The sequence below is a fragment of the Spinacia oleracea genome, chromosome 2 (assembly GCF_020520425.1).
Source record: "Spinacia oleracea cultivar Varoflay chromosome 2, BTI_SOV_V1, whole genome shotgun sequence".
NCBI lineage: Eukaryota > Viridiplantae > Streptophyta > Magnoliopsida > Caryophyllales > Amaranthaceae > Spinacia > Spinacia oleracea.
The window spans coordinates 96,386,752-96,410,291 of NC_079488.1; the positions used below are offsets into that span (position 1 = coordinate 96,386,752).

General features: G+C 38.3%; 2 protein-coding genes across 2 annotated transcripts; one reads left to right on the forward strand and one right to left on the reverse strand.

Moving 5' to 3' along the window:
- Positions 1-8,031: 8,031 nt before the first annotated feature.
- Positions 8,032-11,973, reverse strand: LOC110803794 (4-hydroxyphenylpyruvate dioxygenase). The gene is made up of 2 exons (XM_022009319.2): positions 10,539-11,973; positions 8,032-8,482 (listed from the first exon to the last, which is right to left on the reverse strand). Exons 1-2 carry the CDS (start codon positions 11,678-11,680, stop codon positions 8,311-8,313), a joined length of 1,314 nt encoding a protein of 437 aa, XP_021865011.2. The 5' UTR covers positions 11,681-11,973; the 3' UTR covers positions 8,032-8,310.
- Positions 11,974-17,838: 5,865 nt separating this feature from the next.
- Positions 17,839-21,623, forward strand: LOC110803803 (protein JASON). The gene is made up of 6 exons (XM_022009330.2): positions 17,839-18,291; positions 18,495-18,555; positions 18,653-18,744; positions 19,759-20,571; positions 20,653-20,735; positions 21,109-21,623. The coding sequence occupies exons 1-6, from the start codon at positions 18,127-18,129 to the stop codon at positions 21,215-21,217; spliced, it is 1,323 nt and encodes a 440-aa protein (XP_021865022.1). The 5' UTR covers positions 17,839-18,126; the 3' UTR covers positions 21,218-21,623.
- The last annotated feature ends 1,917 nt before the right edge of the window (positions 21,624-23,540 follow it).

The following is a 23,540-nucleotide window of genomic DNA, read 5'->3' on the forward strand; positions in this document are numbered from 1 at the left end:
ACGCCAACGCTGATACTATTTCAATTTAGTTCTCATGTACGTTTGAACCTAAGTTTCCTGTTTTAGATTTGAATCATGTCATAGATCTTTTGTCAAGGACATGTTATGAAATGTTTAAGAATCACTGATGTCCTCAAGGAAGTAAAGTTTATGAAAGAATTAATAAAAGCATGATTTTGTGGATATGAACTGTTTTAAGGAACTTTTATGTTGATTTAAGGTTGATTGTTATAGTACCGAAAGAGCATGAGTTTGTATTTAAGGTTGAATGATAAAGTACAAAAGAGTATGAGTTTATATTTCATAAATGGAAAATCATCACTTAACTCAAGGTTATTAAAGGTTCAAAGCGTTAAGTTACGATTTATGGGTTATTTTCCCGCACCCTTCATAATGATTGTTTTGTGGTTGTAAGTACCTAAGTATATTTTCATATATGTTAAGGAAGCTAAGCTAGAATCTTAAAAAGTTATGCAAAAATATTATGTGATCGAGACCAAACATGATTTATGGTGAGAGCATGAGATTGAGGTTGCATAAGGATCTTACCAAAATAAGTTATTGAGAATTAGTCCGTCTATCAGGTTGATGATATCAATGAATGTTATGAAATTCGAAAAGAATTATGAATGATTGAGGAATACGATGGAGTTGAGAATAGAAATCGACAAAATGACATGTCTGTAAAACGAGGTAGTATGAACTAAGTTTCTGGAAGCTAGATTGATTATGATAAAGGCATGCTTGATGGCTTAGCATGATCCGCCAAATCCGAGGTTTGTAGACTTAAAATACTGAGGATAAGTAGCGAAGTCGTATATTTACAATGTATTTCCTGTCACGTGATTGGACTCGAACCCCTGCAACGAACGTAGCCAACGAAGTTACTTGGCGTAGAAGAAAAGATCGGAGATCGAAATCGAAACGAATCAAATAACGAAAGTCAACGACAAGATTCCTGCAACAAAGAGGCCAATAGAAAATGAAAGCGAAATATCTCTAACGATATGATGTATGAATATAATAACTATGTTTTCTACGAATGATTATGTTATGGTCAACCATGATCGTATGTTAGATTAAATGATTGTTCCAAGTATGATTTCAAAGAATGTCGATTGGTCAAAGGTTCAACTGAGCTCCAGTTTCGAGGACGAAACTCTTTCTAATGGGGTAAGAGTGTAATACCCCGAATTTTTAAAACTCGATTAATTATGCTTAATTATTTTATTTAATTTAAAAACATTTTAAATCCTAATTTCGAACTTATTTTAATTAACTAAGTTTTATTTCGCTTGAATTTCTAATATTATTACACGAATTACTATTTTTAGATTTTTTTTAAAATTTAACTCCATATTTACGAGCTTAATCTTAATATTTTCGGATCTTAAATAATTTCGAAACGTTCTTATCTTTATTCAAAAACTAAACTTATTTTTCGTTAATGATATTTTTTTAAGAATTATTTCAAAAATTGGTTTCTATTTTAACAAAAGTTTTAGTTCACGATTTATTTTTCAGATTATAAAATTTAATCTCGTATTTTTGAGAATAATTACGTTTTAAATACTTCGTAACTTATAAAAGATTTTAAAATAACGTTTTCGTTAACGACTTATTAGGAAACTAAATTCAATTACTTGCACTTTATAAATACTTTCGGAAATTAATTTAGTCAAAATTATTATTTTAGTAATTAAATTCTGAAATTTTCCAAAATTACTAAAAGTGCCTTTTCAACACAAAAGTCAGTTTTCTTCTCCTTCTTCCTCACGCCATTTCCATGGGAGTCAAAACTCCACTTTCTACTTGTCATCACCCCAATACAACTCAAGCCTTACTCATCAAACCTACTTGAATATGTGGAAATCTAGAACTAGAATAGCTCATCTTAATCATCAATTTCTTTCATTCAATCTCTTCCACTTGTCAATGGTATCAAGCTGAGTTGTTGCATCCATGGAGCCCCATAACAACTATAAATAGCTGCTCAATCAGCCCAAAAGAAACACAACTCAGATATCAATTTCAATTTCAATTTCAACTTCAATTTCAATTTCAATTTCCAAATTAAAATCACTCACCACCACTGTCTGCCTCGCCGGAAACCACCACCACCGCGACCAACCAACACCTCCCTAACCTCACAACACCGCCACGACCGCCCAAACCACCCAACGCCACCACCCACTCCATTCGCCGCCACGCACAACCTCCCCTGGCTTTCTCCTTCTCTCCCCTGTCTTTCTTCTTCCGCGGCCACGCTGCCAGCACCGCCCCTCCAGGCGTGTCTCTTCTGCCTTACCCAGCCTCGCCGGCGTTCCTTCGATAGAAAACCGCCGCCCAGCCGCCGTTCCTTCCTCCTCTCCTTTTCCCTTCGTGTCTCCCCTGCTTCGCGTCCCAGCCCTCCTCTGTTTCTTGTTCGAGATTCCTAGGAAACCAAAAACCCCATTTGGTTTTACTGCTTTTAATTTCTTGAACCCTTGTTTAGCCCAATATCCTAAAGTATTTGTTTGGCCCAATATCCTAAAGTAAGCCCTATTCCTTTATTTAAACACTCATGTTAATATTTCATGAAAATCAATTGTTATTTATTTTAATCATCTAAATTTAAATGATAATTTAAGATTTATATTTTAGCTGAAAATTTGATTTAAATAATATTTCGTTAATTTAGGTGATTAAATAATATTCCATCAATTTATATATATATATATATATATATATATATATATATATATATATATATATATATATATATATATATATATATATATATATATATATATATATATATATATATAATTGAAATTTCGTTTAATAATATTATCAATAATTTTATAAAAATTATATTTTTATTAAATTCATTATTTCCAAATTCACTATTTATAAATTTATTATTTATAAAATATTGATTTTAAAGTAGTTACCGTTTTAATACTAATTCAACAATTTAATATTTTGAAAGAATTCAGACTCGGAGCTCAGAAAGAACGAACCAAGGGCAAAGCTTAGCAAATCGTGGAATTGAGGTAACGATTATTGCTAGTACCCGCAATCCCTTCAAAATGTATTTATGTACGAATGATGTTATGAATGATTGATGTTTTATAATGATGTTTTATGATTTGCGGGATTACAAGTATGTTTTGATTGAATTGATTTACGATAATGCAGCTTTATGCAAAGTATTGATTTAATGACTTATTATTCCTGAAAGTAATGATTTTATGAAATAACGAGATTAAATGGTTTTATTGAACCACCCTGAATGAATGAGATTTTCCTGATTAATGTCCCATTAAAAGAAATGTAAACATGATAAAGAAAAGTGCAAGAACTGGTCAAGTTCCCCTGATATGGAGCCCAGACTCCCCCTGATAAGAAGCACTAGCTTCCCCTGATATGGAACCAAGGTTCCCCCTGATAAGAAGCACTGGCTTCCCCTGAAATGGAACCAAGGTTCCCCCTGATAAGAAGCACTGGCTTCCCCTGTTATGGAGCACTGGCTCCCCCTGTTATGAAGCACTGGCTTCCCCTGTTCGTAGGAGACGTCCTACCATGTTTCCTGTAAAGTCCTAACGACCAGAATAATACTGTTAAAAGGAAAAAGATTAGTGAAATAATGTTCCTGAAATAATGTTCCTGAAATGATGTTCCAAATGATGCTTTTGAAATGATGATTTATTAAATGTTTTACTATATTCTATCCTCCCTGTTTATTGAATAAAATGAATTGAAATGATGTTACGATGCTAGGGTAATTCGTTACTGAGTCTTCGGCTCACCGTTTTGTTTTCTGTTTTAGGTACTGCTGGGGACCACGGAAACGAGTAGTGGCGAGGATTTCACTATAGCAAAGTTCACCTAAGTAAATGTTAAGTTGTAACAAGTTTAAGTATGACTCTGGATTAAGTTATGTACTTTGATTAAGGAATTAAAAAGGATTATTATGTTAATTTTGGAGTTTAATAGCTTATGAATGATAGTTGCCTTGTAATTCCCAAAAGGGAGTTACGGCAGGTAATGTCCCGACCGAATTAGGTTAATTCCGCTGCTAAGTATGTTTAATAAGTGATTTAGAGGTCGGGGTGTTACAGTTCCCTCCTGACTTTACTTGCCCTTGCTGCTCTTCGAAAGTCATAGATCGTTCTGGGGATCACGCAGTGTATTGTGGTAATGATGTTGGCCTGAAATTCCGCAATAACTTGGTTCGAGATGTGTTAGGGGATATATGTTCGCAGGCTGGGGTTGTTGTGCAGAAGGAGGTGCCTTTGGGATTTCTGTCTGAGGAAGGGAGAGATCTCCGTCCTGCAGACCTTCTTGTCTACTCTTGGGACAAAGGGAAAAATGTATGCTTAGATGTCACAGGTATCTCTCCATTCACCGGGCCAGGAGTTGATGCTTTTGCTCCTGGGGTTGCTGTCGCTAATGTTGTTGCCAGGAAGAAGAAGAAGTATGAAGCGAAGTGCATAGACAACGGGTATGGTTTTATCGCTTTTGCCTTCTCCACCTTTGGATAACTAGGGTGTGATGCCCTCGAGTTCATGGCTAGGGTCTCACGGGTTGCTCAGAGTAACACGGCTGCTGCTAATATTCGTTCTTTTCTTTTTCATCGTTTGTGTTTTGCTTTGAATAAGGGTGTTGGAGCCCAATTAGTAGCTAGGCTCCCATCCAACTTTGTGTAATCGCTTCTTTATAATTATAATAAAATAATAATAATAAAAGAAAAAAAAAAACCCAAAGGCACCTCCTTCTGCACAACAACCCTATCCTTTTACGTGAAGTTCGTCTTCGTTGTCCGGGCATTTCGCGTTGGGTTGATTTCTGCTACTCTACTCCAGCCAGATTGTATTGTGGGGAGCATACCTTATGGTCGTCTCAGGGTGTGCAGCAGGGTGATCCCCTTGGTCCTTTGCTTTTTGCTTTGGTTTTACAACCCCTGATTTGTAAAATCAGAGATGCTTTTGATTTATGTCTTCAGGCATGGTATTTGGATGACGGCACTATTACTGCTGACACCTTGGTGGTTGGGAAGGTTCTACAATTGATTATGGAGGAAGGGCCTTGTCTCGGATTACATCTTAACGTGGAGAAGACTGAGGTTTTCTGGCCTACAGAGGACCCTCGTAGCAGGCTTGTGGGGGTCTTTCCCATTGACATTGCTCGTCCTTTGCATGGTGTTAAGTTTCTTGGGGGTCCCGCTAGTTCCGACGCAGTTTTTAGTGGTGAGCTTGTGATGCAGAGGGTAACCAAAACCATTGGGCTTATGGATAAGGTTGCTCAGCTTGATGATCCTCAGTGTGAGTTGTTGTTACTTAGGGCATATACTGGAGTTTCTAAGCTCTACTTTGCTTTGCGTACTTGTCCTCCTGGTATCTTTGAGGCGGCTCAGCGCTCTTTCGATGAGGCTCTTCGTTCTTCCTTGGAGCGTATTGTTACTGCTTCGGGGATTGGCTTTGGCGATTGGCAGTGGCGTCTTGCCACCTTACCTTTTTCCTTTGGCGGACTTGGTGTTTATTCCGCAGGTGATGTTCGTCATTATGCTTTTCTTGCTTCTCGTTTGCAGTCTTCGGGTTGGCAGACAAAGCTTCTACGGCATGCTGGTATTGTTGGTCCTGGTCGTGTATTTGAGGATGCGTTGAGTCTATTTAGTAGGACGGTGGAGTATGACATCCTGAGTAACCCTAGTGAGGTCGATGCCCCTAAACTCATGAAGAAACTGACAGATATATACTTCACAAAGGTTACTGCATCTGCGGAATCCACCTTCTCTTATCTTCTCGACAGTTGGCGTTGTGGAAATCTCAGCAGGGAGATCACACCTCTGCTTGGTTTCATGCGGTCCCCATATCAGGTTTGGGACAGACGATGAATGCTAAGGCTTACCGATGTGTGTTGTGTGACCGGTTGGGGGTTCCTTTATTCTCTGTTACGGGGCCATGTTCTGCTTGTTCCAGGGTCTTTGCGGGAGACTTCTTTGGTGATCATGCGGTGTCATGTGCTGGCATCGTGGGTATTAAACATCGGCATAATGTGGTACGGGACCCTTGTTGATGTTTGTTATCGCTCTGGGATTTCGGCGCGGAAAGAGGTTGATATTGGTCTATCTGGAGGGAACGAGGGGGCTCTCCGACCAGCAGACGTGTTGCTCTACTCTTGGGATCGGAGCTGTAATGTGTGTGTGGACTTGACGGGATCATCCCCTTTGACACAGTCTGGGTTGGCTGGACTTGTCCCGGGCCGGGTTGTGGCTGATGCGGCTATTCGGAAGCGGGTCAAGTACAAAGCACGTTGCAGGGCCATTGGTTATGGCTTTCTTCCGTTCTCTTTCTCTCCTTTGGGGGAGCTGGATAAGGATGTTGTAGCGTTGCTGAAGCGGATTCAGAAGTTTTCTAGGACACAGGAGATTGGGGCTCGTGCTGCTGCTCATATTTTCACCAGGATAGGCTTTGCTATAGACAGGGGAGTGGGGGCCCAGATTGTATCTCGGCTTCCCACTAATTATTTGTAAAATATTTGACTTTGTTAGCATTTGATTTATTATAATAATAATAATAATAATAATAATAATAATAATAATAATAATAATAATAATAATGTTGGTCTATCTGGAGGGAACGATGGGGCACTCCGACCAGCAGACGTGTTGCTCTACTCTTGGGATCGGGGCTGTGATGTGTGTGTTGACTTGACGGGATCATCTCCTTTGACACAACGTGGGTTGTCTTGCTTTGCTCCAGGCCGGGTTGTGACAGATGCGGCTGTTCGAAAGCGGGTCAAGTACGAAGCACGTTGCAGGGCCATTGGTTATGGCTTTCTTCCGTTCTCTTTCTCTTCTTTGGGGGAGCTGGATAAGGATGCGGTTGCGTTGCTGAAGCGGATTCAGAAGTATTCTAAGACACAGGACAAATCGGTTATAACCTGGACAAATAGAATCTATTACTATATACTATAATAGACACCAGGAATGACACGTGTCATTTCCTGGTGCGATTTTTTCCCGCCAAAATATATACTTTTTAAAAAAAATTAAAAGATTTTACTTTGCATTTTTTTAGGAAACTAAGATAAAAAATGAAATAAAAATATAATTGAATTACCATTGATAGAATATGCAGTTATTTTGTAAATATTGTGTATTAATTAGATTCCTAATTAATAGCCTCATATCACTCTATTGTACAACAAATAGTTTGTATATATATACTGACAAAGTGACAATACACAATCAATGAAAGTCAGGGAAATTATTTCTCACAACCATAAATATGACTACGTAGTACATGATATATTATTGGAGGAAAGATGAATTAATATTATTTTCTCCTTTACAATTTGATTTTATTTATGTATTGTTATAACTTTTTAATTAATTTATACAATATTGAAGAATTGATTTCTAATGTTAGTCTAATAATAATACACGGTGAGTACAGATGTTAATTAAAATAATAATAAGTGGTAAGTATACAACAATATAATCCTTAACTTTGTACTCCGTATTGTACTAATATGCATATTTAGCTTATTTGGATATTTATTTTATACACTATGAATTCATACTTTTGCATATATTCTTTTACTTTAATTTCACGTTTTCCTAATATCACAAATCTTTTATTTAGATACTATTGAAATAGTAAAATATTTTAGTAATAACCGTGCGTTGCACGGGACCTGACCTAGTATGTTCTATTATGAAGCACATATATTCTTCTGGAAGATGAATAACCAGTACCGGGTAATTCGTGGGGACAGGGACAGTACAGGTACGGCAAAGATACGTCCTCGATACGTATCCAAAAACTGAGTATGGTCAACGAAAATTTTGTGGACATTTTGGATACGTTTTGGGACATTTTGCATAAAAGCAGTTCTCTGAAAGTATAAAAAAAAGAGTAAACTTGCAAAACAATTTGAATCCTCTCATCTTGTAAAATTAATTACATAAGAGAACACCGGAAACACATAGCTTCACTAACTAACAAGCTGTGAAAGTGAAAGGCAGTTGTACAAGAATCAATATTGTAGGTAACTCCATTCTTCATTTGCACCTTCTTCGTAATACTGGTCAAGTTCTCGTTTGTGTAAGCATCAAATTAATGACTTTACAGTTGCCAACTTTTACATCATATACATGATAATGATTAACATACCAAGTATTATACTAATGATAATAATGGATCACTATACACCGTGCATCATACGTTTTGTATAATTATACACTCGGATGATACGTAGAAAGTTACAAGTATTTTTTCATTTTACCATTCATGTCTGAGTGGTAACAACATTGTATGTAACTCATGCAGCAGGTTTCCGTTCAAGTGTCTTCTCATACTCCTCAATTGATTTGAAAAGCTCTGAAAAGTTTCCCTTTCCAAATCCTCCACAGCCTCCCTTTTGGTACAACTTGCCTTCTTCGTTTCTCGTCATGCAACCGATTCTTTGGATGATCTCAATGAACATTGTTGGCCTGATCACATTAACACAGGCTCAAACTTAACGCATTTACGGATTTACTTGCAGATAATCACAAGTTTAAGAAGCACAGCCTTGCTTACAGGGTAAAAGCTAACTACATCTAGCCATTTATTTATTGTCCTCAGGAACATATCTTATTGTGATAGCCACTACAATAGGCTAAAAGTTGGCGATTCAGCCTTTAGGCAACCTGAACTCGTGTCCTAAAACTATCCTCATCATTATCATTATCATTACCCATTGCCTCAAAGAGGCTCCCGCAAGAAGCGGGGTAAGGGGGGGGGGGTTGGACGTGCGCAACCTTACCTCTACAATTGCAGAGAGGTTGTTTTCAATTGACCCAAAAGCGACAACGGGACGACTATCTTCTACTTCATGGAAAGGAAGCGAAGAGGTATTAAGAGCAATTTTGATTTAGTCCTAAAACTATCCTCACTCCGGTTAATATTCTGTAACTTAAAATTTCCTAAAAAGGGTGCCCTGGTTCTAAGTTAACATTCTATTTAGGTAAGTTTTCCCTTGCTCCTTTTTCTCAAAGGTTGGGAACCAAAACTCCCTGATCTCCGATACCCTAAAAGCAATGTTAACTGACAACTGGGACAAAGGGAGTAATTCATTAAAATTCCAAACCATAATGTCAATCTTGTCATGAAAAACAAGAAACATTTCAACTTCCCCAAAACAGTTACACGCAGGCATTCATGTAGAATAACAGGTGCTGCTATGAATCTATGCAAAAATTCACACCAAAGATCCTGCAAAACAATCTACTAGAGCATATATCAGGCATCAGCCAACTTACTTTACGAGGTTTACAGTACAGAAAATCAGGGATGCTTTTCCTAAAGCAAGAGCGCAATAAGGTTCTATCTCCCATCTTAAAAGGTAAGGGTTTGGACTACTAATCAGTCCAACACCCTTCATAAAGACCCACTGGCTTGGAAATAATGCCAAATACTACATGTACTACTTCTTAACAAAGTCATATTTGGATGATAGTAAGATTTTATGAAAATGAAATCCCAAAGGGGTGTTTATTAGGCCTTCCGGGGACAAGCTATAGCAGTATCTGCCATTAATAAGGACACAGGGAAGAAGAAATTCCAAAGGAAGACAGGACAAGTTCAGAAGAAGTAGGACAAGAAACTGTAACTGAGACAGGCAATGGAGAGAGAGAGAACAGGATCAATATGAAGAGTAAAGATCTAGTGCAGCTGTTTGTTATGGACTGAACACTGAACAAGGGGCTACAATAATGTCCTTCATCTTCATGTTGGTGCTCAATCAGCATTTGATTCCTCTGTTTCAGTGAGGCCTGTATTATGCGGAGTAACTAACAACTCCAGTCGCTCTCTTATAAGTCTTATTATATCCAAAATTTAAGACAAAGTCCCAAACTGCACAAATGAATTGGAACTGTTTTTCACCTATACAACACATGATATTATGTCCCCTCTAAACTTTCTATCATGGAATCCAAGTAACAAGCTTTATATTGATAGAGAAATCTTAAAACTTAAAAGCAACAAATTAGACAACATTAACCAATCCTCCCGCCTTAGCCTCACAGGGCACTCTCATACTCAATATAACCAAAGAAGACTGCATATCTTATTCTGCCCATGTTTTTCTGGTAGAAATATGACTTAATATGGCCTAACTATGCGATTTGAGCATCTCAAGTCATTATATTAGCATTTCAAGTCAAATATCCACTGGAAACGTAGGCCAAGTTAGTGGTCAGCAAAGTGAAAGAAAGTGCAAGTTTGGAACAAACACAGTAAAGACCAACTTTTTTAAGTTCCCACTCACGAGCAACATCTTGAAACACTTCTCAAACAACTTGCAAAATCAACACCAAGTAGTACTCATTAATACTAGAGTTTTAGCCACCTAACACTCAATAAACATCTTTGTGAATCACTAATCAATGTTTGGTAATCATAGTTAACAATAGTATTAGTATCATAAGTGAAGCAACAACATATGATCAAGCAATAATCAAAAGCAACTGAGAAGCAAAGAAATGAAGTGAATAGAAATAGTACCTGTCCCCAATATGCTTAGTGAAGATCTGAAGCAGAGTACCCTGATCATCTTTATCCACCAAAATCCCCAACTCTTCACACTCCTTCATCTGATCTTCATTCAACACATCCCCAACTCGATTCCTCATATTCCTGTAATACGTCGGTGGTGGAGATGGCATAAACTCGAACCCCCCTAAGCCACTTCGCTTCCTCATCTCCCTTAGAGTCCAAAATATATCCTCACTCATCAATGCCAAATGCTGTACCCCAGCTCCCTCATTATGCTCCAAATATGTTTGAATTTGACTCTTTCTTTTCGTCCCATACACCGGCTCATTCATCGGTATCAACACCGTCTCCTCATTGTTCGCCAGCACCGCCGAATTCAGCCCGCTCTCACTCGTCCCTACATCATCGGCCGTGAACTCGGCGAACTCGTGAAACCCGGTGAACTTTTTTACATACTCAATTGCTTTCACTAGGTCAGGGACATTCCCCACCGCATGGTCTAGCCTTCGGAGTCCGAAATCAAGACCTTGAAAAGACGATTCCTCCGGAATTTTCTCGAAACCCGGGAGAAACCACTCACTAGGAGCTTTTGTAACGTCGGAATTCCTCTTCTCACTTCCGTAACTGATATAGCGGAGTACCACGTCGCCGTAAAGGCAAACTTCCGATAATACGACACCGTTTCCAAGGCGAATCGGAGCAGAAGAGGGTATTGCGCCGTTGGAAACGCTAATTTGAAAGGCGGCGTCGGCGTCTTCGACTTCAACGGCGATGGCGCGGACACCGATGCCGTGAGAAGTGAGGAAGGAGGTGAAGAGAGAGAAATCGAAGGTGGGGATGGCAGCAGAAGTAGGTGATGAAAGAGAAGGTGAGTAAGGGGAGGTGAAGAGAAAGCAGAGGTCGCCGGACCGGAGAAGGTAAGAAGCGTGGACGGAGTTTCCGGTGGAAAGGTCGGATTTAGCGACGGTGGGCATTCCGAGACCCCAGGAGAAGCGACGGCTGACATTGGTGGCATCGCCGCACCAGAATTCAACGTGATGGAATCGGTTGACGGAGAATCGGTCGGACATGGGGTTAACTCGAACAAAGTTAGAGTGTCCCACCAACTTGAACTCGGAAGTCATGGACTGAGTTTCGGAATGAGTACCCATGTAGGAGAGAGAAAGTGGGGTGGATTTGAAGAAATGAAGAAGTAGAGGTTGCGGTGGTAGTGGCGGTGGAGAGAGGAAATGGTGGGTTGAAAATGGGTGGTGGTGGTGGTGGTGGTGAAGAATGGAAGAGCACACAGAAATTGTGAAATTGGAGGGAGTGCGACTTTATAGAATCAAAATTGTTGACGTAATTATTATTTTTTTAAAAAAAATAGAAATGGTAACATTTGTAGGATTGTTTTGTGGTAAGATATGATAGATCATAGAAGTGTTTATGAGGTGGAAGAACGATCGCTGAAGAGGAAAATTGAGTTTGACACTTGGGCTTCAACATTCAACACTTCAACGTCAACGTCCAATGTAGACCGTAGTGTTAAGGAGAGATCAGAGATGAGATGGTTAACTTTTGTTTTTGCCATTTGGGGATGGATTCACATGCTACCTTCCGTGTTTCACATATTTACGGGAATTAAATAATTTAAAAAATACGTAGTAACATAATTAATTAATATTGTTATACTTGTTAGAAAAGTACACAATTTCTTTAATAAAAAATAAAAAAAACACACAATTTATTTAAAAATTACATTAAAAAAAAGACAAAGTACAATAAACTGTACGAAGGAGAGAGAATAAAAAAATCAACACACTATTTTTCATGGTACAAATATTAATTATGCACCTACATTTTGTAGGTAAAATAAAACAATTGAGATGTTTAAGTTGTTTGGGGAAAAATCAATTGATTGTCAAAGTAAACATATCATTTTGGAACACCCAAAATGGAAAATATACACTATATTATGGGACGGGTACAGGGTACTACTCCCTGTGTCTTTAGTCTAGAATTATGAAAAAATCGACTTGACCCGATAATCCGACATGAACCGATTGTATCCGTAATAGATCAAAACTGAAATGTTGTTAAAACAGGAAACCCGTAACGTACCCGACCATATCCGATCCCAAAAAATCGATAACTGATTTTGACCTGATATTGTATAACCTGAAACCGAAGCCCGGCACAAAGATGGCCGATAAGCGAACTGGCCCAACCCGACATTGTTCTGGACCCCATTTGACAACTGACCTGATGCCTACCCGAAACCGATTAAAACCCCACGCAACCTGTTATTGGCCCGAACTATGAAAACTCGTTATCTGATTTAACCCGGCCTAGTGACAACCCGACTTTTCATTAATCCAAACAAAACGTAACTTAAATTGTAAGTCTATATTACCTTTTTCTACCTAATCCGAAAAAACTAAAAGAAGTATGAAACCTATTATAACGTGTTTTGTTTCTACAATACTTTTAATGTAGTGATGTTGCAAACTTGAAACCTATTAATACCGTTACTTTGGATAATAATCACGAAAAATTACTCTGTACATCTAGTAATCCAATCTTTACAGGATTTTACAAAATTCATTCAACCTTTCACCTTATATATTACATTATACTAAAACAGACACTAAGAGATACGTGTTACCTCCCAGTGCAAAATATTCCCGCAAATATTTTTTATACCCTTTTTAATGTATTGTTTATATACGTGTCATTTGGGCCTAGTCCAACTACTAAGCCATAACGTTGCCTCGGTCAAGGTACAAATAATCTCGATATAACTAATTTGAGTATGTTACATCCATATGCTCTTGGTTAGTCAATGATCTTCCATGGTTGGATAGCCCTTAAAATTAGATTTTCATTCATATATCATAAGCTCAATTCGGACTTGTAATAAGAGAGTTATGAGTAATTTTCTAAAACCAAATCATTTTCTAATATCGTACATGCTTCGATATTTGGGTCATATCTTGAGTTCTACAAATAATAATCCAATGATTTCAATTGGGTTAGAAATATAAAATCCATATATAACTTTCCAACAACCTATCGTAATCCCAAAAATGAGACCAGGTGCAAAAAATGACCTGATCAATCCACCGCATCTGTAGATTCTGTAATATTTTCATGCGCATGTTCAGCACGCATGAACCATGCGCGGACCACCAGGCCCTTGCGCACTGCGTATGGTCCTTGTAGCCCTCATGCCTTGATGGCGGGTCACAATTCAACCCTAATTCTATTGTTTTCCCTATTAATACAATGCATTTAATCTAAATCGACACGACAATTTTATCTTTCATAGTTGGCATAAAACTTACCGTTTTCTCTCTCAATACTTATTTTCACTTTCATACATTTACATCAATAAAAGTTCCGATAATCATCATTCATCAAATCAATCACAATTCCTCCCTAATGTGAGTGTGCACTACAAATTAAGGCTCGTATTTCCTTAGCTAAGACCCCAAACAAACTCGGGAAAAATTCTAAGAAACCTAAACAAATTAATTTAGTCATTTCATTTTGTTATTTTGTTCATTTAATTTGTATTATTATACTTGAAGTCATTTAACATGTGTGTTGATGATATATGTACAAAAGTACGTATTTTGATTATTACTAATATTATTTTTGTGTAGGTTTTGATGGCATGAATTGTGTGCTAATGCTAATGCTAATCAATTAATCTAATATACATATATAAAGGAGGCATATTTGCTGAACTATTAGAGCGCCACCTAGGATTACTAATGGTTTCGGCCAATAAAAAATAAGATTTTTAATTTATTTTTAAATTAAAAAAATCGAGTGCCACTTAGATAATTAATTAGGTGCCACGTAGATATTTAAATTAATTAATACACATATAAATGAGGCATATTTGCTGAACTATTAGAGCGCCACCTAGGATTACTAATGGTTTCGGCCAATAAAAAATAAGTTTTTAATTTTATTTTTGAATTAAAAAAATCGAGTGCCACGTAGATAATTAATTAGGTTCCACGTAGATATTTAAATTAATTAATTAATTATTAATATATACAATTCCATCCAAAATCAAACGTTCTAATAATTAAAAAATAAATCTAATATAAAATTCATCCAAAATCAAATATTAATCTAAAATAAAATTCAAACAAAAATCAAACATTAATCCAATATTAGAGAGCCACGTAGGAAATCTAATGGTTTCAGCCAATGAAAAATAAGACTTCAAAATTATTTTTGAATAAAAAAGTCGAATGCCACGTAGATAAATAATTAGGTGCCACGTAAATATTTTTATTAAATAATTTTTAATATTTCTTATATACAATTTCATCCAAAATCAAACACTATAATAATTAAAAAATAAATCTAAAATGAAATTCAATCCAAAATAAAAAATCAATTTAATCTAATATGTAAAATATAGCAGTTGATATATATAGGTGTTTTGTTTTAACGTAACAATTTAATAGAAACCGTGCATCGCACGGACTAAATTCTAGTTAATATATTATTATTATTATTAATTCGTTTTTTATAGGTTAATTAGCACACGGGCTATGTTGTTGTGGCGTCATGTTTTGTTTAAATGCGTGACGGCAAGAGAGATGTGGGATGACAACAACTTCTTTGAGATTATTGACGCAACCCCTACTGGACAATTTGATACGAAGCTATAGTATTTTTTTTTTTTTTTGACAGCAGCTTAGAGAAAAAAAAAAAAAAACGTTATTAGAAAAGCTAATAAGGGATCGCGCTGTTCCTGTGGCAAGGACGTGAGCCTGATGAATCCTTTCCCTGTCAACCTTGTTGACGGAGCAATAATCCAACTCCCTAGCCCGTGCCGCTATCTCCGCCAATGTCCACTTAACCTGCAGATCAACACACCCACCTCCCCGAAGCATTGCCACCAGACAATACGAATCGGTCAAAATTAACATATACTTAATTCCGCAACGAATAGCCCATGTAATTCCTGCGAGGCAAGCCCGAGCTTCAGCTTGAATTGCAGATTCCGCATAGCCGAAGGTGGCCCCACCGTGAGGAGAACCCGCATTCGACCCGTGATTGTCAAGAACCCATGCCATACCCGATATTTTTGACGCTTTATTCCAAGCACCATCAACCAGAAGGGTTATAGGCGTGACAGTCCCCCCATTATCCGACATGATTACTCTGAAAAACCCCGGGGGGAAGAGATGTTGTTCCGGTGGATGCAAATACCTAAGAGCTCCGGAGCTATTACCAATAGTGATATCATGTTGCTCCAAACCTTTAGTGATTAGCGCCATTACCATTGAAAGATCCACATTCACATCTCTAAAGACTTTGTTATTCCTGGCCACCCATAAGCTCCAAAGGGTGGTGATAAAGTATATAGTCCTAATACTCGAGTGTCCATCCTGGCGTTGAAAAAGCCGGATATAAGAGAGCATCCATTCCGCAAATGGAATGTCGCCGCGCAATTCTGAGTGGATCCCTAAGGTCCCACTCCTCCAAGTTCCTTTAGCTATTTCACAAAAGCGAAATAAGTGTTGAAAGTCTTCTTCCCCGTTTAAGCATAAGTCACAAATAGAGGGGATGTTTAATCCCCTATGATTAAGATTACACTTTGTCGCAAGGCCATTCCTGAGAATTTTCCAAAGGAAAAGCTTCCATTTCGGGGCCACCCGAAGAGACCATAACAACGAGAAGAAACCTTTAACTTCAACCTCATTAAGGGCATTCGAATCTTCCCCAAGAATCATCGCATATGCCGTTTTAACCGTAAATTTACCTCCCTTATGGTACTTCCAGTAAAGGTAATCCTTAGCATGATTATGCGGAAGCTCCATCCCAACAATTTGTTTTGCATCGTCAAACTCGAAGCACCTGTTAATGACAACAAATGACAACAAACCAAATTTCTACAGCAAGGTTGTTTCCTCCTCCCATTGGCCATTGGTCTAATTAAAGTCAATGTCGATGCACACATTCTTGACGGTTCATACGAGGGATTGAGTGTTATGTTCCGCGATGTAGGAGTCAAGATTCTGGTGGCTGCTTTCAAACGTGTGGAGGTAGATTTAGATGTGGGTGTGGCTGAAGCAACAGTTGTACAATATGAACTACATGTGGCTCGTCGGCTGGGATTCAATAACATTTGGCTAGAAAGGGAATGCAATTAATGTACTAACGGCGATAGACAATTTTATCTTTGGTTCGTCTCCAATTTACTTGATATATGACGATATAGGCAAAATGTCGAGGTTTTTTTTAATGAATTTTATATTTTAACATATAAATGGGACGGGGAATACAATAGCTCGTCTTGTTACAAGATGAGATATGAAGGGTAATTCTACATTAATTTATATGGATTTTTTTCAAAGTGTTCTAAGGAACTTGATTTGCAATAAAGCCTAAGGGGGCGTTTGGTTGGAGGTTTTCAGGAAAGGGAAGGGAATAGACTAATATCATTCCCTTTGTTATTGTTTGTTTTACATGTTTTACCATTCCCTTTACCCAATTTCATTTTTGGGTTACCCTAAAAACCTTCTACCCTGATTCCTCATCCCCTCCTGGACTTTTCCATTCCCATTCCACCAACACTTCTCAAAAACGCTTACCACCATTCAACTGACCTTGACCACCTTATAGCACCCAAATGTCACCTGAACCACCACATAGCCACCAGCACCACCCCACACGGACCTCACCATACTCAACCACCACTACCCGAAACCACCCCCAAAACCACCCGAAACCACCCCCAGACCCACCACCCGAAACTAGTAAAACTATCCCCAGACCTGCCACCACCACCCGAAACCACCCCCATACCCACCACCACCACCCCGAAATCCACCCCAACCCTAAAAATTTGAAGAAAAAACAAGAATTAGTTACCTTTTTTTTGTGCAAATCATGTCTTTAAATGGTCAAATTCAGCTATGGAATCTTCAGATATGAGAATTTCATAGTCGAATTAGAACATTTAAACATCAAATTCATCCATAAAATTGTGAGAAAATAAAAGGTAGAGAGAGGGCGATGGAGGAGGAGGCATGGCGGCGGAGGGAGCAAGAGAAGGCGGTTGGGTGGGCGGCGAAGGGAGCAAGAGAGGCATTAAGGGATAAAAACATCCCAAACAACTTTTTAAATCAAAGGGTTTCATTCCCATTCCCCTTCTATCCAATTTTTAATTCCATTCCGTTTACCCCGTGTGAACCAAACGCCCCCTTAAATATAATTTTTTTGCTAAAAAAAAAGAAAAATAAAAAGAAAAAGAAGGGTGATAGAAAGAGTTTCCCTCCTAAAGTTTAAATTTCAAAATCAGAAAGTCGAAACGTCTGCTTCTCTCTCCGTCTGTACGGAAAATCAGCATTTTTTGATTAATTGCTCCATCATTTCTGGCTCTTTCTCTCACCAAATCACAATTCTCAGACACACTTTCCTTCTACTTTCTCTCTCCTCAACACTGGAACACCCGATTGCAAGCTTAACCTAACCTCAATCATCATCATCATCTTCTTCTTCAATACATTTCTCATTCTCCCCACCCCCTCCCCCTCAAAAGTTCACCTATAACAATTAAGAAATCCTAGTTTCACAATCCTATGACATGCCAGTGACATACTGTGACGTTTTCGGCTTTCTTTTGCGATCTGTTCAAGCCATGGCTTGTTTCTTTGATTGCTTTCGGGTTCGCAATAACAATCACCATCGTCGTCATCATCACCATCATCCCCAACTCGCTCCTCAGGATTCCCCGATTTCTGATTCTAGAGTGAGTTTTCTTGATTCTGTAATTTTGATTCAAGATTCTACTTATTCTTCTTTCATTTGCGCCTATTTTCGAAACAAATGGTGGATCATAAGTTCAGATTTTTTTTACTCATTGTTTTTTATTTTTTATTTTTTATACTGTTCTTTAGGGTTTAGGGTTTAGTGGTTTAGTTTTGTGATTTGATTGATTTTATTTTCAATTAGGTTGGTGATCAAGAAGAGGGGCGACAAAAGATTCGTCTCTCAACTCTTTTTACAGCAGAAGGTGGATTATTCATTGATTTTTGGCTTCATTTGATGTGTATGTTTTAATTCTCAACGAAATTTGTAGATTTTAATCGGTTTATCTGAAATTGGTGCAGAGGGGAAAGAAGTTGCTGCGAAAGATGGGGAGAATGAAGCACTTGTGCGTCGGGTGGGGCGACCCGAAGTCGATCAAGAGCTTGTGGAGGAAGTAAGTTTTTAATGCTTATACTATGTGAGGGGTGACAAATTTGATCATTATGCATTTGTCATTGTGGTTTTAATTATGGTTAGAGCAAGAGTTTTGCTGGTAATAGGTGTTATATGTAATTATCCCATAGCAGTTAGAGGGAGCTAATGACTTTTATCTAAAAGGGGAGCTATATATTTGGGATACTTTGAATTGTGAATGTAGGAAAGAGATATAGTTTCAAAATTCAAGGAAACTTTTCTTTATGTTTGGTCTTTTTCTTTTCTTTACTGTAGTTAAGAATGATAAACAGCAAAAGTTAGTCAAATCATAGAATGTTTCCTAACAGTTTTTTGAATGTAATTCTGAATGTGTCGTTTCCTGATCATAATAGCTTTTGGTTTTATTTTTTGATTTGAAATGATTGAGTAACATAACTCTGTGGAGAGCATTGATTCTTAGCACGATTTGTAATCGGTGGTGTAAATATTATAATAAAATGGTTTGAGTGAACCAGGTTAGCATTATAATTTGCATCTTACCTCACATTCCACCAATTATGGTTAAGAAGACAAATGTTGAAGGGTTCTAGCAAGCTCGATATAGGTAGCTTAGGTTTATTGCTTCAATATAGGTAGCTTAGCTTTGTTGCTTGAGTGAACCAGTGGAATTTTATGTCTTTGTCCAAATGGAATGAGTTATACTTCATTACTTCCCGCAGAGTTGGTTGCTGTCTAACTGTTAGTTGGTTTGAGGATCCTTTGCCCCCGAGTACTTGCTCTGGAAATTGTTGGCAGTCTAGTCAACTAGGTTGAGTACCTTTAGCTCTATAATATACTCAGTAAAGGAAATATTTCTATGTAGTAATAAGGACAGTAAGACAATCTTGACAACCATGATTGATGACAAATTAGGCCAGAGATGTCACTCTTTCAATTATGCCCTTTTATGTTCATTGTGTCAAGTCAGGTCTTTCTTTTGGGGTGGTTATCTGTTACTGAAAGATGTTTACTGTTATCTATTTGTTGAATCTAGGCCAAGTTCCTTAAAGCATGTGGCACAATTCCAGAGACTCCAGCTGAAATCCGAAAAAGGGTTACTATTGTGGAAAACTTTGACAATTTAGATATGCAAAGACCACACAGTGTGCTAGAATTTTCACCAGAGACTCCAGTTGAAATTCAACAAGCAGAAACGTTGGCTGAAAAGTTAGAGAGATCTGACTTACAAAGTTCTCATAGTGCTATGGAGTCTTCACCAGAGACACCTGATGATGTCCAAAAAGTGGGAACACTTGCTGAAAATTCAGTGAAATTAGATGCTCGAATACCACAAAGTATGCTAAAATCTTCACCTTATCCGACACCCATAAAAATAAGTGCTGACATGCAAACACCAGGAACTGTATTTGCCACAAATATGAAAAGTCTAACTCAAGGGAATGGTCGTATACGGTCCCAGTATGTCTTTACAGTCCCTATAGAGAATCGTTGTCAGCTAGATGAGTTGAGAGAAGAGAATTCTGTTCTCGATGAATCAGATTCATCAGATCATGGTGGAGAATACACAAAGCAAGGAAACACTACGCCTTCTTATGCAGTGGGTTCAAGTAAAATTTCAGTCAATGAAGAGAAACTGGGAGATTTCAGTTTATCTGCATGGTTGAAGCCTCCATCGTCTAAGAATGATGCCAGCTACAAAAAGCCTAACGTTGGCAGAACACCTGGAGATAGGCCTATTATTGGGTTGGTTGCTACTCACTGGAATGATCTAGAGGAAGCTTCCCATATATCACCCAAGGGATGGGATGGTAATGGGATTCCAAATTCAACAACTAAATACAAAGAGGTCTTTTACCTTCACTCTCAAGTTGCCGTTATAATTCATTCTGCATTTGAAACTTTGCTAATACACTTATGTCTTTTTCAGGATCAGAAGGTTTGTTGGCATGCTACTCCATTTGAGGAAAGGCTTGAAAAGGCGCTATCCGAAGAGACTGTTGTTCCCCAAAGGTAAGCTGTGTGACTTCTCCTGTTACCTTTAGTTTGTTTGCAATGTGGTCAGATATGTTGCTACTCATTAGGCTTAAAATATGTCGAAGCTAGCATTGTCTGGCAATTGGGACATCTGCAGCAGCACTTTGGTTAATTTTGGTAACAATAGCTCCTTATGCAATTTCCATAACCAACTGAAGTGTGCTGTTGGAGAAGTTCTACAATGATTTTTCATCATCTGTCACTCTGTCGGTGCCTCACAGTGCTAAAAGTTAATCAACACTCATATTCCATTGTGATTCAATATTACGACTGCCATTATAATTTATTCTAGTCAAATCTATGATTTCTCACGATACTGTTTATTATTTGCTCTTTTGTTGATTTGTAGGAAGCCGATCACAGGGGCACCAATTTCATTTGAAGAGACAGAAGGCCAGGATACTGCTACATCACAGCTGCAGTCAATGAGCTGTGCAAAGTCCGTGATTTCATTTTGAACACTTTCAACCTAGGATTTCATGAAAGTATGAAAATGATTGTTTTCATTGACAACAATCTAACATTGGCCAGTCCTTTCAGTATATATGAAGATATCTTGTGTATCTTTTGTGAGTGAACGTTTACTACACAGTATACTGAATATGAGTGGTCGCATGGGGGGTAAGGCACATGATTGGATACACTCATGATTTCAAATGCGATTCACAACTTCTCAGCAGAATAAAAAATTTAGTGTAAATAGATGCAAATTATTTGGTACGGAATATCTGTTTAAATGTTTCTAGGGTCATTATGGTGATGATGAGGTGATTTCGTGTGGTTGAGGTTTGGATGTGCATAGCTTGATAATTATAATGTTGCCATGTTAGCCAATATATTCCAACCTTGTGTTTTTTTTTCTCATCCATATTACTTGAATCGATGATAAGATGACAGGAAAACTTCATTCTGGAATGAAGAATCTGTTGTACAAAGCAAAATATTATGTTTAAGCTTTGTACGTGATATCTGGTTGTTTGTCCTGAATTCTAGAGTGTTGCCAATACCATTTTATGAAAGCTCTTGGGGAATAACAGGACTAATTAGTACTGTTATTATCTAGATCTCTAATACAGTATATAGAGTAAAAGATTCAACATAGAAGGCTAAATAGACTCTTCATCAATTTCTTTTTCTTCTAAACACCATAATTTCTGCTAACACCTATAGCTCCTTGTATTGTACACTTGTAGTCTTCCGTCTCAGTGTATTGTAATCGTCAAAATGTATATAGTACACAATGGGGAACTAATCCTACTAGAAATAGGCATTAAAACAAGACTAAACTAACTAAAGTAATGTACATACTAGAATTCTAGACTAACATAAACACTAACTCTAGCATTGGAATTATATCCTAATTATAATTGATGTAGTTTCCGTAACATATAGTGTTCCTCTTGTTTCCGTAGACTCTTCGGTTATGGTTATGTTGCCTTGTTTGGTTGTATTTTTGTTTTGGGAATGTTGGTATTGCCAATTTTCCCCTGAAAACACAGAATTCATCGCTCAGACGAAGCTAACAACCTTGCAACATAAGGGCTCCATTCGAGAGTACGTGAAGGAGTATTCCGCGTGCATGCTCGACATTAAGGACATGACCGAGAAGGATTGGTTGTTCAACTTCGTCAAGGGATTGAAGGAGTGGGCTCAGCGTGAGATCTGACGCTCAAAAGTAGACACATTATCAGGGGCCATTGAGGCGGCAAAAAGGTTGATGGATTACTCGTCCGATAGAGCACCCATTCAGAAGAAGGGGAACAACAACTCTACGGCGAGCACTCCAAAGAATTCAGGGAATTGCTCCCAAGCTAGTTCCAACAGTGTGGGGAACAAGTATCGAAGTGGGGGAGAAGAATCACGGAAGAACGGTGGTTCATCCTCTTCCAGTAAAGGGGGAGCTCATTCGGGATCTTCGTCGTGGAACAAAACCCTCACTTGCATATTGTGTTGTGGACCACACAAATGGTTTGAATGCAAGCATAAGGGAGAAATTGATAGTTCAAGTTGTCCGCCATGACCACTTCGGAGCCGAATCAAGAGGATGATAGAGAAGAGTCGGGGTGCGGTGAAGAGGAACCCTCAAAACTAGGTGTCGTCCACATGATGTATGCCATGGGAAAAGAACCCCAAGGAGAGAAACCCCACAGTACTAACTTGATGTTTGTGGAAGTCCAGGTGAATGAGAAGGGAACTCGAGCTATGGTAGATACAATTGCCACTCACAACTTCGTTACTGAAGGCGGAGCAAAAAGGCTCGGGTTAAAGTTGATGCGCGAAGGGGGAAAAATGAAAATTGTCAACTTGGTAGCGAGGTCCATTCACGACATTACAAAGAATGTTCCCACCAAGTTAGGAGACTGGAGTGGGCATCTCAATTTCACAGTGGCGCCTATGGACGACTTCAATCTGGTGTTGGGCATGGAGTTCCTCCGTGCCAGCAAATCCGTCCCGATGCCGCACCTGAGTTCCTTACTGGTTGTAGGGCAACAACTATGCCTTCTCAAAATATGTGCCTCAGTTAAAGAGACGAAGAAAGAAAAGGGGCCTCTTCTATCAGCTATGCAGTTGAAGAAAGGGCTTAACAGGAATGAGCCTACATTCCTTGAAACTCTGTCGATGAAAGACGGTGAAACACAAGGAGATACCCCTCCGGATCTTATGGACATACTTAGAGAGTTTGCTGATAACCTTCCAGAGGAACTTCCGAAAGTCCTCCCACCGAGGAGGGTCATTGATCACGATATTGAGCTAGTGCCCGGAGCCAAGCCTCCTGCACGA